General features: G+C 36.8%; 1 protein-coding gene across 1 annotated transcript; it reads right to left on the bottom strand.

The window, feature by feature from the left end:
• Positions 1 to 5,195: 5,195 nt before the first annotated feature.
• On the bottom strand, positions 5,196 to 17,425 carry LOC121428678 (uricase-like). The gene is made up of 7 exons (XM_041625477.1): positions 17,312 to 17,425; positions 15,672 to 15,890; positions 14,672 to 14,867; positions 11,190 to 11,376; positions 8,846 to 8,969; positions 8,386 to 8,469; positions 5,196 to 6,864 (listed from the first exon to the last, which is right to left on the bottom strand). Exons 2-7 carry the CDS (start codon positions 15,885 to 15,887, stop codon positions 6,790 to 6,792), a joined length of 882 nt encoding a protein of 293 aa, XP_041481411.1. The 5' UTR covers positions 15,888 to 15,890; positions 17,312 to 17,425; the 3' UTR covers positions 5,196 to 6,789.
• Between the last annotated feature and the right edge of the window lie 64 nt (positions 17,426 to 17,489).

Consider the following 17,489-nt stretch of genomic DNA (forward strand, 5'->3'; position numbering starts at 1 on the left):
TTGTATATCAATAAACAAATCATTTCACACCCGATCATGAATAGAAAACAAAAGTAAGTCATCAGGAACCATTCAAAATTTGAAATTCATGCATTTTTATATTACATAACACATGGGGCAGCTGCTCGTTTATGACGTCAATCCATAACTTTGAATTCTAATAACTTTCTTACTCTTTAACGGATTTTTCTCAAACCTTCACCAATATTGTTTTACTATTTTTGCAACAAAGTTTTCTTCAGGGTGAACTTCCCCTTTAAGAGATGTAGATATTGTCCAAATTACATTTTTAAAGGCTTTGTTAAGGCAAAAGCACATTCATAAAACAATTATTAAAACGGCTGATTTACAAAGTGATGAAGTTATATCCTTAAGGGGGAGGAAGTCCTCATAATCAGAGGTCATTTGATGTAGAACTTTGGGGATGAAACCCAAAGTCTTTACTAAGGACCAATCAATAATCAGACTGGCTTTCTTCTTTAACCCACACCCTTTTAATGATCTCTGTTGTACAAGTACCTACCAACTGAATCGTGTTTTTAATGGAGGCATGTTCTGTGGATGCCTTTTAAACGCTTTGGGTTGATTTTTTTTTTTACAGAAGTTCATTTAAGAAAGGTTTCCTTAACTTGGGTTTGTTCTACTCATGGCATATCTGAAAGGTGGCAATTATATTACATGTATTTGGTAACATACATAGACCATAATACTTCAAGAGTGCGGTCTTCCAGGATGTTGGAGATTGTTAAGTCTGTCTGAAGACTGATTAGTCCTTAAGGGTATAACTTTTGTTTCGTCTCCCATAGTCAATAACATCTGAGCCGAGACTTTTAATTGCCCTTGCTCTTCTGTATAATGGTTATAAGCACAAGTGTCCTCCCTGAAAATATAGAAAAGCCCTTGTTGTAAACTATTTAATAAACAGGGCACTTAACCCTAAATAGACTGGGCTATTTCGACGCCTAAGAAGACTGGGGGGGGGGCTGATTCAGCGCCCCCTTATGATCTCGGCCGTCGATCACGACGAAAATTGGCACACGCGTTACCCAGGGCATTATCTACAAAACTAACATCAAATTCTGCAAAAAATCTCATGTCTCATTAATTATGCTAATTTATGCGTAAAATCATAAGTTTGCTCTAATTAATAAAATAATGCCCCTGAAATGCTAATTTTTGTTTCACATACTCTAGATAGGCATCTGATCAAATTTATTTTTAAAAATTTCAACATCACATTAATTTTCCTATGCTATTGTTTTCTAAATTTCTTATGTATTTCTTTGTTTTTCGACTTTTTGTTTTTTCAATGGAAATTGTTGGGGACTTTATTTTGACCATAAAAAAAGATAAAATTAGTTGATTTTAAGCAGTAAAAGGAAAAATAATGATACATTTATGAATTTTGGCTAAAAACACTATTTGCATTGGATTTGTACACAAATTCACGTTTTTGAGTAATTTTGGGTCTGCATGCACTTACGAAATATTGCATAATTTAGGAACCGCGTACCCGGGGGTCACGATTTTGGTCTCAAAAGTTGCGCAAGACTTGAAAGTAAATAGTGACGCGGTAAAAAAAATTCGCGTGGTGGATTTATCGCGAAAAATGTTGAGGGGGGCTGAATCAGCCCCCCCAGTCTTTAGGGTTAACTGAGGGTCCAGTTAGTCAAATCTGCAAAAAGAAAATACTGAATAATTTCATACAATAAAATGGAAAAGAAATAAGGACATTGACTTCTCATTTGCATAACCCTGTTGTGTATATAAATCTATTGTGTGAAATATATGAAAGCAGAATTTTAAAACTTTATTACTTTCCTATCTTGGATCTGATTGTCATGGAGGGGGTGGAACTTATCCCTTGGGTACATGCTTACCAAGTAATAAACATTTAAGAAAAGAGACATTTTTTAATGCTTTCTATTTTTATCAAATAACAGTATAATGTGGTTGCATAATAGAAATGATAAATGCTTCGATTTGTTCATTATATGGCCTATCCCTTCTCCTTGAGGCTGTGTTCTATCCATTGCACTCAGCCTAATAGCTTTGTACAATTATTTGATCAGAGCCTCAATTTGAGAACAAATAGATTTGCATGCACCATTTGTATATTTTACCTTAGCCTATGATATTTTTACATTGAAAGAAAATATTCAGAAATTACAACCTGTACAAAAGGATGAAGGGATACAAAAATGTTTATTCGAATCATAATTGTTTTACATGATTAGACAGTAATGAATGTTGAGTAATTCTCAATATAAATTATACTGTATATATGTCAATTCCTTGATTTATAGAGGCGACCGCACACTTCACGATTGGTCTGCGACCCAATTTCAGAATAAAATGTAGTAGAATTTGATGCTATTATTGAGACTTGGAGTAACTTATTGTGTAATGTTCAAAATCATCGTACGAATACCTATGTTCAATTCTGTGACTATACTATGATCCTTCTTAGAATAAAAGCGAATTTAACATCTAGATGTAACAACGTTATAGCAGTCGTACAATTGGCTACAATTTGAACCTAATTTGGCCATTACTCCAAAATAAAGGCTTGCAATCTTTCAAAATGGTTATATTGGTATTCTTTCAATTAATTTAAACTTTAACCCTATCTAGGCCGGGGTATTTTGGGAGTTCCTATGGCCGGGGGGGGGGCCTCCCAGGCCCCCCCTAAGATCTCGGCCGTCGACTGCGCGATCGCGCCGAAAATTGGCACGCGGGTTGTCTGGGACATAATCTACAAGATTGTATAGTAATTTATTTCATGCGAATCGCTATTAAGTGATTATGCTAATTTATGCGTCATTAGTATACGAAATCATACTTTTTCCTCTAACTCCCTAAATAAAGCTCCAAATTTACTAATTTTTGGTATAGAAACTCTTTGTGGTGTCCTTAGCAAGAATACATGAAAAAAATTGTGATATCAAATCATTTTCTTATGTATTTTATTGTTTTTTGCAATTTCTTATGTATTTCTTTGTTTTTTGACCTTTTGTTTTTCATTGTTTTTTCAATGAAATTTGTTGGGGACTCTTCTGTGATCATAAAAATCATAACATGAATAAATTTAGACTATAATCATACATTTATGAAGTTTGGTTGAAAACACAATTTGCATTGACTTTGTACACGAAATCACATTTTTGAGCAATTTTCGGTCTGACATGCACTTACATAATGTTGCGTAATTTCGGAACCACGTACCCGGGTGATGCAAAATTGGTCTCAAAAGTTGCGCAAGACTTGAAAGTAAAAACTCAGCGAGCGGCGCGGTCAAAAAATTTCGCACAGCGAAAATATCGCGCAATTTGTTGAGGGGGGGCCTCCGAGGCCCCCCCCCGGCCTAGATAGGGTTAAATAAAATGATATGTTCCATTCACATTTTCAGAAAATGAGCAAAATGCGATTTGTTCCAAAATTGGACCACAGACAGTCGTAAGGTGTGTGGTGGCCTTAAAATGTACATGTACTAGTGCTAAAGGTGGAAAATTGATCGTTCTATCATACACCTAGAAATACCTTTATGTTAAAATAAAACCAAATATCTGTCATTTAAGAAATATCTCAACTGTATTTCATCTCTCGTTTAACCACATCTTCAACAGCGATTCCAGAAAGTTTGGTGTTCAATTTCAACTCCACATATAAAGGATGAATGGAATACAATACACAAGATTCCTGTATGACACACACTTGCAAATCTTGCAGACCTGCCCACCAGTACGTTTTTGGCGTATTTAGTACGTTTTTGCAACCAAAATATGGCAGTACATTTTTTCTTTGAAAAAAGTATTTTTTTCATCTGCAAGAGCAGTGCGCATTCTAGCTTGCATGCAGCTTGAGCGCCGCGATGAGTGAGTGCGCCATGCATTTTATTATGAAATGCACTTTTTTGGGGAAAAATACACTTTTTTTATCACAGAATACAATATTTCATTCCCAGAGGTTGGCAGGTCTGATCTTGTCTTACCATTCATCTATATACTATAGTGTTGCTGAATATTTGATTTTCTCCCATGCAGGGGATCTAAAATAAACATCTTTCAACATCTATACACTTTTGTGAAACTGAAAAAAAAATGTAAAAAGCCAGGAATATGTGCCAATTTCGTCACACAATATGACTCCATGGAAGTATGTATGTAACCTTACGAAAGGTTAAGACTATATTGGCATCGATTCCACAGATGCAGACCCAGTATATTCTCATTAGGCTTTATTTAGTCAGACTATGCCTCATGAATATTCATGGCCAAACTATAAGGCGTAATATCCAACCTTCCGATCAGCTTGTCGAGTGTGGCATATTGGTAAAATGAAGTACCATATAAGTTTACTCCGTTCCGCTGACGGAGGTTCAAATCTCGCCTCGAGCGATCTTACCAAGATCAGTTTTTTTTTTCAATTTAAAATGTAGGCAAGATTTGGAAAAAATACAAGTCCAAGATTTGTAGTCTGATTTAAAGCCTCCAAAACAGAGTAAACCCTTATTGTATGGCTAGAGTCTGCCGAATCGACACCAATATAGTCATTACCCTTACAAAATCTACAATTTATAATAAGTACATATAAAATAATCTACAGTGCTGGATGAAACTTTTCACAGCATAAGTAAATCATTTTACATCTAAATCAGGAATTGAATACATTTCAATGACCACTATCCCTTCAGTTAGCGTAATAAATGACAATGAATGTGCCTTTTGAAGGCAAGACATTTCACAAATTGTATCAATATATAGATTATCAGATTATATTCTACACTGAAAGAATTTGATTCTCTTCTTTATAAAAAGTGAAGCCCAACCAGACCAAATATATTAAAAGAAGACAAATATTAGAGGGTGGTAATCAGTTAAGTATGAGGAAAAAATAGGAAATAAATTTAAAATCTTTTAGAACCGATTGATGTTAGGTTGGATATAATTGGACACAAGGACAGTGGTATTTCTTTACTGGTTAATCCAAAAAAAATCTGATATGGTTCTTTACTTATCGTGTGAAAATTTATTGAATTTACCTTCACAAAATAGCATTTCCATTTTAGATTAGGTTTTAAATGGAATTAAAGGATTTCAAAAAAAGGAAACGGCCATTTTTTAAACGGAAGATCACTGTTTCTACAGATAAACATCTCCAAATACAAAATAATTTCATTTTGTTTACTGCAAGAATGTTTGACATCTACACTCTTTATATCCAACAATTGACAAGATAAAGATTTCATGCGACTACATGATTAGATGAACTGATGAGGACCAACATGGAACAGTTCTGGGAATTACTACATTCAGATTCAACCTCTTTAACTGAATTCTATGGCCCGAATTTACAAAGGTGGTTTTAAATCCATCGGCTAAACCCATATTTTATGCATATTTCCTGTATAGATTACGCTCGCCATGATTAAGTATGCTTTTTTACTCACGAGTCAACTGTTTTGAATCGATAAGTCCGTTGTTAAACAGCCGACTCATGAATAAAGAAGTGTCCTTAACCATGGCAACAGGCATAAATTTAGCTCACTGTGACAAAGGTGAGCATCAGCATTGGACATTTTCTAATATACACGGAAAGTAAGCGTAATTTATACAGGAAATCTGCATAAACCGTGGGTTCAACTGATAGTTAAAAAAAAAAAACATTGTGAATTTGGTCCAATAATTTTCACTGATATGAACAGGGTCCCCCAGTTCCCATAAACAGATACCCAATATGTAAACCTCTTGTTCTTTGGTAGAAACATGGTAAAAATATTCGTCTTATTCACACATATTTACAATTTGTATAATTTTTGCAAATAGCCTATATTTTGCAAGGCATTTTATATCACATTTTCCACTTGCCATCCAGCATGTACCCGGTGAGAAAAAAACTCCTTGAATGCTCCGTGCCTAGGAAGAGTAGCTGTACTAAAGTGCTATGTTTCTATTATTATACATTTGTACTTGGAAACCTATAAAATCCAAACATTACAAGCCGAAGTTAAACACAGCATGAATCTCAATACAAGAAATCTAAAGTGTTTATTTATAATTATCTTTCATATATAATGTCACAAACAGTGGTGTTTTCTTCTTTCTTTTTTTTTGCTATGTGCAATTTGATTTGCAATTGCTGTAGATTGGAGTGTTTGTTTATTCATTTTTTTAATCCAACTGTTGGAGGTGGCAATAATGCTTCTTGTGTGCAATTTAAGAAATTTAAGTAAACAGAATATACTTTACTCATTCAATGACATCACCCCGCATGCTTATAAAATATTACTATAGTACTTTAATATCACTTTACAGGGATAATTCTGGGTGACTTAACATTGTATTTTCCTTACAAAGCAGGTCAACTCATACAATATTACATTAATTGTAGGAATTTATCGTACATTGATTCTTGCTTTCATATTACCGAATATATGTTCAATTTGGCGCTGGAACGGTCAAAATTAAAGTTAATCAAAGTTATCCCAAATTCAATTCAAGGTACATGTATTTACATTTTCTAAGGCAAAATTTTCATTTCATTTGCCATTAATTCCATGGGAACCTTGATTGTGACTCACTACTGACCCTATGGTAGTTTGCCATAATGGCAAAGTTAAAACAGTCGTAACTATTGTTAAACATGCCCAGAGTCCGAGAGATTTAATTACTGGAACCACCATGAAAATAATCAGACTGCAGTCAGATCAATAAGCTTATAAAAGCTTGAGGTAGCCTTCCCTATTCCAAGAAACTCGAGTTTTATCAGGCTGATTTTGGTTTGGTTTCTTCACAGCTTTGATGTTGATGAACGTTTTACAGAAGCTCTTATTAATCCATACGGTTTATCCACAGGCATTAGAACCTAGATGAAATAAAGAAACATTCACAAACACACTGTAAATAATGTCAAGTTCAATTCAATTTATTAATTAATTTCATAAAATATAAAGCAATGATAGAATACTTTTGATTAGCAGTGAATCCCCTTGATATCCAAGAGTTCATAAACACATTATCCAAGTATAAATTCTATAGGGCAAGGTCAATGAAAACAGGCTCACAAAAACAATAACATCAAAGAAAAAGAAATTGAAGTTTTGAGGTCATATGCAAATAAAGAGAGATATTCACATAAATTAGGATTTAAAAAGATGGTTTGATTATCTAACCTTCACCCTAACTTACCTGGGCTATTTCACAAGCTCAATTAAGTCCTGGGGATAGGGCCTACAGCCCCCCCCCCCAAGATCTCTGTCGTGGATCTCGCAATAGCCATAATTTGCAAGGTAGATGACATAATGCATGCCATTGCATAGGTAAATTGCACAAAATTCCTATGTTTTTCAATATGAATTAATTATGCTAATTTATTCTCCAAGAAAGCTTATTTTTGGTAAAAATATTCTACATGTATGTGGCATTCCTAACAACTACAATTGCCAAACTTCAATTTGTTATGTATTTTATTGTTTTTAAAATTTCTAATGTATTTCTCTAGATTTTAATATTTTCATTTTGTTTTTTCAACAAAATTCATCTCAATCAAATGACTGTTCTCAATAAAAATGAGAATCATTCACTTACAAATTTTAGATGAAACAGATTTTGTATTGACTTGTACATGATAATGATATACAGTATACATATTTGAGCAATTTTGGTTAGACATGCACTTTCATAATGTTGCGTAATTTCATATCCACATGCCGGGCATCACAAATTTGGTCTCAAAATTTGAAGGTAAGTCAGCGAGCAGCATGGTAAAAAAATATCTTGTTTAAATGTGACACTAACATTTGAAGTCTACAATCGCTGATTTATTAAGCAGATTAAATCTTGCTTTTCTCATAATCCCTGATTTGACTAAGGCCTTCTGTTTGTCAAGGCTCACTATCTTTATAGAACATCTGCTAGATATGAAATCAAAGTCCAATACTTATAATATTATATTAGCTCAATTATTGAACAAATAAGAACAAAGAAAAATGTACATAAATGCAAATATAAAGGATTTTTACAAGGAAATGCATAAATCTCGAAGTCCATGATAATGATAATATAGGATTTGTCTGGCGCACGTATCCACCTTGCTAGGTACTCAAGGTGCTCCTATATTACCCCAGCTAAGCTAGTATACCGATTCCGGTGCACACGGCTTTTTGAGGAATTACTTCCTGCCGGTTGGAATCAAATCCACGTCCTTTAGATTGTAAGACGAGAGTCTTAACCACTGGACCATGACACTGATACTGTATATTAGATGACCTTCTAATTCAAATTCACTAAAATATATACGTACAATGTACCCCTACATTACAGTAGAGTTATGAAAAGTTTAGCACGTAGTATCCAATTTTAATCTATTGAAGTAAAGCAAAATTACCTCGTTATTGTTTTCCATGTTGATCTTCTTGAGGTCCGCTAAAAAGTAGTGAGAATTGGGCATCTCCATGGTAACCTCACTGATCTGTAAAATAAACAAATCTAAATGAGAACCTAAGTCAAATGCCCTCTCACACAATAGGCTAGTCTGTAGTAAGATTTTAGTAGTTCTGATGACTTTGATATTCATAATATTGAGCTGAAAAAAGATACATTTTCAAATTACTAAGGGAAAAGAGGAATATTTTGAAAAATAAACATGAAAAAAGGTGACTTGCACATCTTCACTACAAGGCCAATGTGGACGTCAAGTATCATGAGCATTGGCTGGAAACTGAGGAAGTGGTTTGATCCACAAGATTTGCAATGGACCAACCTTCTACCTGACTGTACGACCTTCAAACCTTGTTTGGTTTGGTATAAGAACACCATCAATCTCTAAAAAAAATTTCTCTTCTTACCTGTGGAATGAGTTGAAGCATTTTTTCCTGAGTCTGATAGAGAGTGTGTTGAACCGAGGCAGAGTAAACACCAGTTGCTGGCGGGCCAGCAAACACATCTAGGATTGCCTCCTTCGCCATTTGCCTGGTACACAAAAAAATGACTAAATAGGTTATCTCAAATAACACACTCCCTACTATGACAAACATTTGTTTTATTTACTTTTGATTTCTCATGTTTTGATATAAGAGATAAGGAATGCAATATGATTTTACCATCAAGAAAAGAAAATCCTGTGGGGGCTTTTCATGATTGAGTTCATTCCCAGAGCTGCCAACTTTTGGAAATCAGAATTAGGGAGGATTTGCAACCGCCACCAAATTATGTGCGCGTAGCGCACATCTCGAGCGCGGAGCGCTCGACCCTTGCGGCCGGGGTCCAGCTCTGGGTTTCTAGATGCTCTCTGGTGCAATCTGACCCTTATTTTGGGGCATTTCACATGTTTTGAAATAAACATTGTTCCCACTTTTTTAACATAAAAAATATCAAATATGCATTTTTACATGTAAAAAAAATGAGGGGACAAAAGTCAAAAGAAGTACCTGTTCAACAATAATAATGAGGAATTATCACTATCGGCTATAGGCAGGTTATGTTCCACTATAAATCCAGTAAAGAAAAGCTCAGCGCTGGTCCCTTGCTTGGTGAAATAAAGACAACAGGGTACTAGTGTAGCTCGAAGATCTTGTCTTTGCAATGTCTGTAGGCCTATGCCGTTTGCTCCCTAACGTTTCGTGCTTCCGAATTATCATCACGACCTCCCTGCTCAACTGAAATGTCCACACTGCAAATTGCGCAAAATGCATGGTAAATTCCTCTTTCCGACTTCCGAACATACAGGTACTGGAGACTGCATTCAGTCTTATACTTCTGAGGCCATTTCTTGGTCTTCTTTTGTTGATTTTCCACCATTTCGTGTCAATATCAACCCATCAATACGCCGAAATCACACACCGATATTCCACCGCACGACTCGACAAATCCAGTGGCCGCGAGCGCACACGCCTCGCAAAGCTAGCCGGGCCTACCGGCCTGGTGCACAGTGGATTCCCGTTGGGCATATCACATGCACCAGCTTTTCGCTGCTCCTTATTTGTCTACCCTTCACACATAATTTAGTAGCAGCGAACGTAATGGAGTTAATACATGCTAAAGTTAGCAGACGATACATGTACTTCCAATCCAATTTGATCAATGCAAAAAAATTGTAATTTCGGGAGGATAAGGATGGTAATCGTAAGGGCGGGAGTTGGGATGAATTTTCGGGAGCCTCCCGATGAAATCCGGAGGGTTGGCATCTCTGAGTTCATTCCCAATGCCCTTGTGAAGTGAACATAATGGCAATTCCATGAGGGGGGGGGTGCAAATTTCAAAGGCAATATCAATATTTTGGAGGCTAAGTTCTTCTCAGCCTTTATAAAGTAATGACACGATACAGCATGTTCTAAGTGAGCTGTGTTTAAGCCCAATTACTAACAGATTCAATGTAATATCAATACAAAACCACTCAGTACAATCTACCCACCATCTCTGTTTTCTTTTCTATAATTTTGATCAAATACCCTAACATAGATAATTTCACATGTCGTTTTCACATCATCTTCTGATGCTATATTCATTGGTACTGGAGATTGCTTTATTGCTAATAACAACACACTTACATCAAAATACATGTACACTATGACTGATTTACATTTTAGTTTACATATATGCAATAACCACTCTGTAGAGCCTCTTGACAGATTTACAAATTCTTTTAGCAAATAAGGTGATCCCCATGCAGGATATAAACATAATATCAATAGGTAAGATATTACTTTTATTCAGTTCATTTATGTATCAATTGTGTACTTTCTTTTTTACCTTGCATGGGCATACAATATTGAGATGTATATTCAAACTTTAACTAGCACAGAAAAAATGATGAAGACTATGGTCAACACACACTTAACTCTTTACCCGCTCTGTTCAACTAGAGTCACATACAGCAGACTGCCAAGTTCGACTCAAATCACATTCTATTCACAATAGACCCACAGTGCATTAAGCCTATTGCTCATACAAACATTGTGCATTCATTGCACTATATACACAAAAAGCTTTCTTCACAAATAACCAATCGAAAGCTATTGTTAGCGGAATTAGCATAGTCCATGCAAAACTCTCCTAAGGTTGCATCTTAAATTAATGTGGCGCAGGAGTGATTCTGTCCGTGGCGGGCAAAGTGTTAACAAGTCTTGAAGAAATATTGAAGAAAAATTCAATCTAAAAGAAGCATATAACTGGATAGAATATTGAACCTACCATGCCTTATCTTCATCTAACCCATACAGCGTCGCATACCGCCATCTAGCATAGACACTGGTTGAGAAGAGACGATCGGTAACCTCAGGAAGTGAAGTGTATTTGTCCTTGATGAAACCAACAAATCCAGACTGGGTTGTTTTTAGAACCTTGAGGTCTTTCAAACCAGACCAAACCTGCACAAGACCTAAAAAGGAAGAAAGTTTTACCACAAATTAGTATAATAGAGATGCTAACTGATAGCTCAAAAAAATCCTGAAAACCCAGGCCGGGGTCCAGGGGCCCGACCAGGGCCCCTGGCGGGGTCAAGGGCGAAGCCCCCTGAAGCTGGAACGTTTTCTTATTCTTTAGAGGGCTGAAATCATTAATCTACAGTAGTACATAACAAATAATTAATGACATAATAAACTTCATATCATAGGCAAGAAAGGTGCTCAAAAACAAAAAAAATCATGTAACCCGTACTCATTACGGTACGGGTTAACCTGCTGCGGGTTAATATGCTGCGGCCAATGGGTGCGACTCGGGACGGGTGTATGTAGCAGCTGGGGTGCCCTTTTTCACTCACTGTACTCATCAACAAGACAATCCTATACTATTGAAAATCCATAAATCACAATTTCTATCAAAATGATGGATAGTTCACACATATGAATTGATGAATACGCACCAGAGAACACATATTTCATGGTAGCAAATAGGTTTTCAGCTGAAATCCCGCGGCAGACAACCAATCACTCACGCAGCAGCAGGCAATTGCAGCCACACCGGGCCGTGCTTCGAGCGGTTCTACCGGGCGATCGCCCGACTGGGATAGCGCTGACACCCGTATCCCTGCAGGGTATAGAGCGGCGTTTGCAACTGCTACAAAGTATTGCTCGCGCGTACCGTCCAAGTACAGTATACAAATGATGCATGGGTTAGAGTGGGTCAGTAGGAACTGTGTGCACAAGGTAACTTTGGCATGGTTTAACCCACGAGGCGCAGCCGAGTGGGTTTAGACCATAATGCCAAAGTTACCGCGTGCACACAGTTCCACTGACCCACGAAAGAAACCCATGCATCATCTGTTTTATAGAATGGAAAAAATTTATTGAATAAAATACAAAAATTAATGATTTACCGGATGCATGATAATTTCATGCGTCCGGTAAATTCAATTTACCGGACGCATGAAAAAATTTACCGGACGCATGATTTATTTACCAGATGCATGAAGATTCCAAAATGTAATGCAGACACATTGATAACCCTGGACAACATAAATTTGGGCTTAACTGCATAATATGTTGGCACAAAGGCATTATTATACCCAAAATGCCAAATACAGCTTTGCATTGACAAGATCTTGAGGCAGCCTCCGACCTCCAATAGCTGTGTGTGTATGCCCGGGCCGCGCCGGGGGCCAGTGCTTGCAGCTGCCTGGGGCTGGGCCTGCAGTGCAGTGGAGAATTTGGCTGTTCACAGCTCAGGGCAGTAGATCTAACATTAGATCGTATGTCTGTACTTCTCAACTAACGAGTATGCGGGCAGTTTTAATCCCTAAGACAATTACGGTACCGTATTTGTACTTACAGATCATTTTGCATCCTTTATTTGATTCATTCTGCCTTGATCGAAAATTCAAAATTTTGACGTAAACAAGCGTAACAGTACATGCGCGATGACATCACAATGACCTTTTCGGGCGATAGCTTGTTTACAGTGGATATCGTTTTGATTATCGGGATATCGTTCGTGCAGCCCAGTAAAAATTCTTGCATAGCTCTCAACCAATCAGATTGCAGGGATTTTCTCATCCATTCTATAATACCAACTAAACTTCATGCTGCGCACAACGCTAATAATTTTCCGTCTGCGCAAATTGGCCATCCAAAATTGAAATTGCGCTCTCCGTAGCGAACTCCGTGACAAGATTTGGAGGGGAAATTTTTACGGATTTCACTTTGACAATCGATTTTTTTTTCCCGGAATATTTTTCAGCAAAGGAAAAAATCCGGAATTCCGGAAAAATCCGGAAAATTAGCAACTCTGGTATAATTATTTACGCATTTTAAAGAGGAATCTAACCTTGGTATTTACATGTATGTGTAAAAAATAAATAGCAAAGCAGAGGTGAATATTTGATGGGGTTTAGACAATGAATAAGACAGAACTGTAAAAAAAAACCCATGAGATCACCTACATACGCAACACCATAAATCTAAAACCTAAAAATTTATTATCAAAATTACAATCAGCAAGTCAACAAAAAATTCAGTATCTTTTCTCAGCACTCAAGAACAGGTTCCAGTTGTTTATGAATAGCTATATTAAACGCAACCCTAGGGACAGTGATTTTCCGCGATCGCGGAAAACGGACGGAATTCACGGAATCGGCTGTTTGAAACGGAAAGTGGCTTTTCAAACGGAAAATCACTGAAAACATGTTTTTTCTCAAAATGCACAAAAAAAGCAACAGAAATTAATCCCAAATCCTCAACAAAATACGAATATCAACCGAAAAAACACGATCTCACTTTGCAACAACAATCATGACAATCAACACATCGTAACTACACTTGAGCCTCTCCATCACTCGATCGTATCCAAATTTGTTTACACTTACGTCCGCATAGAAGGCAGAATCCGGCCGTGTGTTGCTGCCCTCTACGTTCGGTCATAATATAATGATCATGGTGATTCATCAAATCCAAAATGGCGGATATTCGGAAGTCGTCGACTGCTCAAAACGATGTCCGAAAAGTCCCCAAATCCGCGATAAAATCCCACTTAACAATAAAATAATGCTAATATTATGAAAGGTGAGAATATATTCATGTTGATTGTGTTTCCCTAATTATTTTATGAGCTCGAATCTCTTTGATTAATATGGATTTTAAAGCGATGTTAGTACATTGGTAGATGCATATTTTGAGCAGCGCTAGCATTTTGACATCGCTACTCGTTGCGTATTGGTTTTCTATGTAAACGGAATTGTCAATTTTTCTTGTACACAAAGTCTATGGGGAAACGGAATTTCCGTTTTCAGACATGCTGAAACGGAATTTGAGATTTTCTGAAACGGAAAAGGCAATTTTTAGAAACGGAAAATCACTGTCCCTACAACCCTGTGGCCCGTTTCATAAAGCTGTATGTAAGTTATGAATGACTTTACACACGACTGGTGACCCTTCCTTGTTCTAAATGATATCCCTATGTACCACCTAAGAAGAGGTTCCAGTCGTTTATGAATAGCTATATGAAACACAATCCTGGACTGAAACAAGAGTTGCTGATGAATCTATTACAATTTATAGGGAAGAAATTACATGGGGGCTAGGGGTTAGAGCCCTGGAAACTAAAAAAAGTAGCCCTGGAAATCCCCATTCATTGCAATATTTAAAATTATCCAAAATGCAGATTAAGGCAGCAAGTTATGAAAAGTGGCCCATGAGAAATTTATTTTAAAAAAGAGAGAATTTTTTGCCTGATCTATTTACCTCCTCGTTGTTGAAGTAGATCGCAAAACCTTATGCACTGTTTCTCCAGGACAAAGGCATGGACATGCTCCTGTCCTCCTTGTGTGATGCATTTCCATGGAGCCTCCTCTATGTGGACACGTACAGCCATGACATGATGAAATGACGATAGGAAATGACGACACAACGCCTGTCCAAACTGCTCAGGAGATCGCACCTAAGAGGTCATGGCAACAAGCAAGTTTATATCATCAATTAATCTGGGTTAATGAGAACTAATGGAGTTGTAGGCTGCAGCAAAGAATGATTTCATGAGAAAGTATAAAATCAAGGTCAATTGTCATAATATCATCGCAGACCTAGATCTGGTTATTCTGATACATTCACATTTGTAAACTAAGTCTCTAAAATCATAAAGCTGAAGACAAAATAAAATCAAACTTGTCACCAACAAAGATAGGCACATGTGGGGGTATATCATCAGCGCTTGAAACAAGACCCTCTAACTGACTTGAGCAGCTCTGTTATTTTACTATTTCACAGAATTAACAAAACCATTTGGCACATATCAACACAAACACTTGGGTGGCCAATTTATCGGATTCTATTTGATTTCATTTTGAGATTATCACCACAACTGGTATAGATTTAAAGATAAGACAAGAACTTTTACACCAAATAAGTGTGATAGTAACCCCAAATGTCACTAACATAATATTACAATATTCATGAATCAAAATACACATCTTAGAGATCACAATCCCCCCCCCTCCACTTTAAAATTCACCAAATAAAGGATTTCAAAACGAAAATAAGGACAATTAAACCAGCAATAAATCAAAGAGACTCAAGTGCAATATCGAATTTGACCATGCATCTCCTAATTACCACTTAGAGAATGAAAATTCTGCCTGTACAAACATGAATGTGAAAATAGGGGCTTCACAAAGTGCGATAAGGCATATCAGGTTTCTGGAAACACCCAATGACTAAACAATGTGAAATGAATGAATAAACTCACCCCAACTAATTTGGCAAGGGCATAAACAGTATTCTTCTGTGTATCAGTGGGAATGATATCTGAATTGTCGCCTCTTTCAAAATCTTTCTTGGAGCGGAGGGTAAGATGGACGTCAACCTCTATTTCCTTGATGTGATGAATTTTTCCTTCTGTCCGTAAACGAAGCAACTTCACTCCACTCTTACCATAGTATGTTTCCTCGGGGATAAACTCCATCTTCTGACAATGAAATAATAGGAAACTTTGAAAAACTCTGAAAAAATTGATTAAAGGGAATGATTAAACTTGCTGTGAAAGAGTCATATCATTCTTTCACAGCAAACTTTACTTATATTGGTCGTTCCGCTGAAATCCATTGGCTCCACTCACCAATTTATACAGAGACCAACAGAGTTCCAAATCGATTTGTACAGGGACTCAATTGCCATATATTTATGCATTAAGTTGGATAAAGCAGGGAAGTAGAAGTTGCCCGACAGTGACAGCCACTGTTTTTATTCCTTTTAAGTTCAATTTTTCCCCGTTTTGGTGCATTTCAGGCTAAAACAAAATAATAATCTCTATTTGGTAAAGTTCTTCTTATATATTTTTATGAAATCAAGACAAAAATCGATGAGCACCATCGAGGGGATTTTGCATTGTTAACCCCCTAATGGCGGCTGCAAGATCGCGAGCCATCTGTGTATGAGGAGAAATTAAAAAAAAATTACAAATGTTAAAAAACTTCTCGAAACAGACGGCTGCCAGCTGTCCAACTACCCTAAGCTCAACCTTGCAATGGAAAAATAAAAATTGCACTTTCGCCGTGCAATGGAAAAATTAAATTTGCACGCAGCACAAAATGGATAAAAACAATCATGGCTTTCATTTTCAACCAATCAAATTACAAAGAATCTTTGTAGTATTGTACGACTATGAGTTGCAAGTTAATATGATAGGCCTAGTTGATACCCTTCATGACTTCAGTTCAGATTATCCAAAAGAAAATTTTACAAAATATGAAATAGTTTTCTACTTACTTTTCCGTTATATTGAAAATAAGAAAAATATATATGCATATATGTAGGCTTAGATCTAGACTAGACCCATGTTATAGAATTTTTGTATGGTTTGGTCTTTGGATTCTCCTAGATCTAGGCTAGGCCTAGGCTAGTAATTATAAAAAAAGATCCCCAAAAAATGATTGTGTGGCCTGTGGCTGTGGCTAATTGTTTTGTATGAAATTCCATTATGATCAGTTTTGATAGAAAAAAATGATCCAATATGAAAAAGAGCCAATATAATACAATTTTGGACAATGTCCGCTTTTGCTTGGAGTTGGACTCTTGCCTTGCTTGGTCCTGGACCTGGGCTGGAGTTGGAAATCCCCCCGGCTGCAGCTTCCAGCAGTTTTCTTCGGCGCATCCTTCACTGACCATGCCCCCGACGTTGCGGGGACCGAGACGAATCTACTGACGGTAAAGTCTAATACCGATACCCGGTACAGTACGGTACCGTAGGCCTAATTGAATTTGATGAAACTGAAGTGAAAGCGAGCCGAAGCAAACTCGCGCCGAAATCTCAAAACCCCTGAACACTCACCATACATATATACGCAAATCTTGACCTGACACGCTTTTCAGATGCAATATGATATTTACCTTGTCTAAAAACGAAATCAGCAGAACGATTCACAACAAATTAATACTATTTCGACGTGATGCCTAAAGTCGATGTCCACAACATCTACATGCATCATGTGGATGTTGCGAAACAAACGCGCATGCGTAATGGATAGCTAGTAGCTGGATTTCGCACGTAGAAAACGAACAAGTAGTA

Source organism: Lytechinus variegatus, chromosome 15 (assembly GCF_018143015.1).
Source record: "Lytechinus variegatus isolate NC3 chromosome 15, Lvar_3.0, whole genome shotgun sequence".
In the NCBI taxonomy this organism is placed as follows: domain Eukaryota; kingdom Metazoa; phylum Echinodermata; class Echinoidea; order Temnopleuroida; family Toxopneustidae; genus Lytechinus; species Lytechinus variegatus.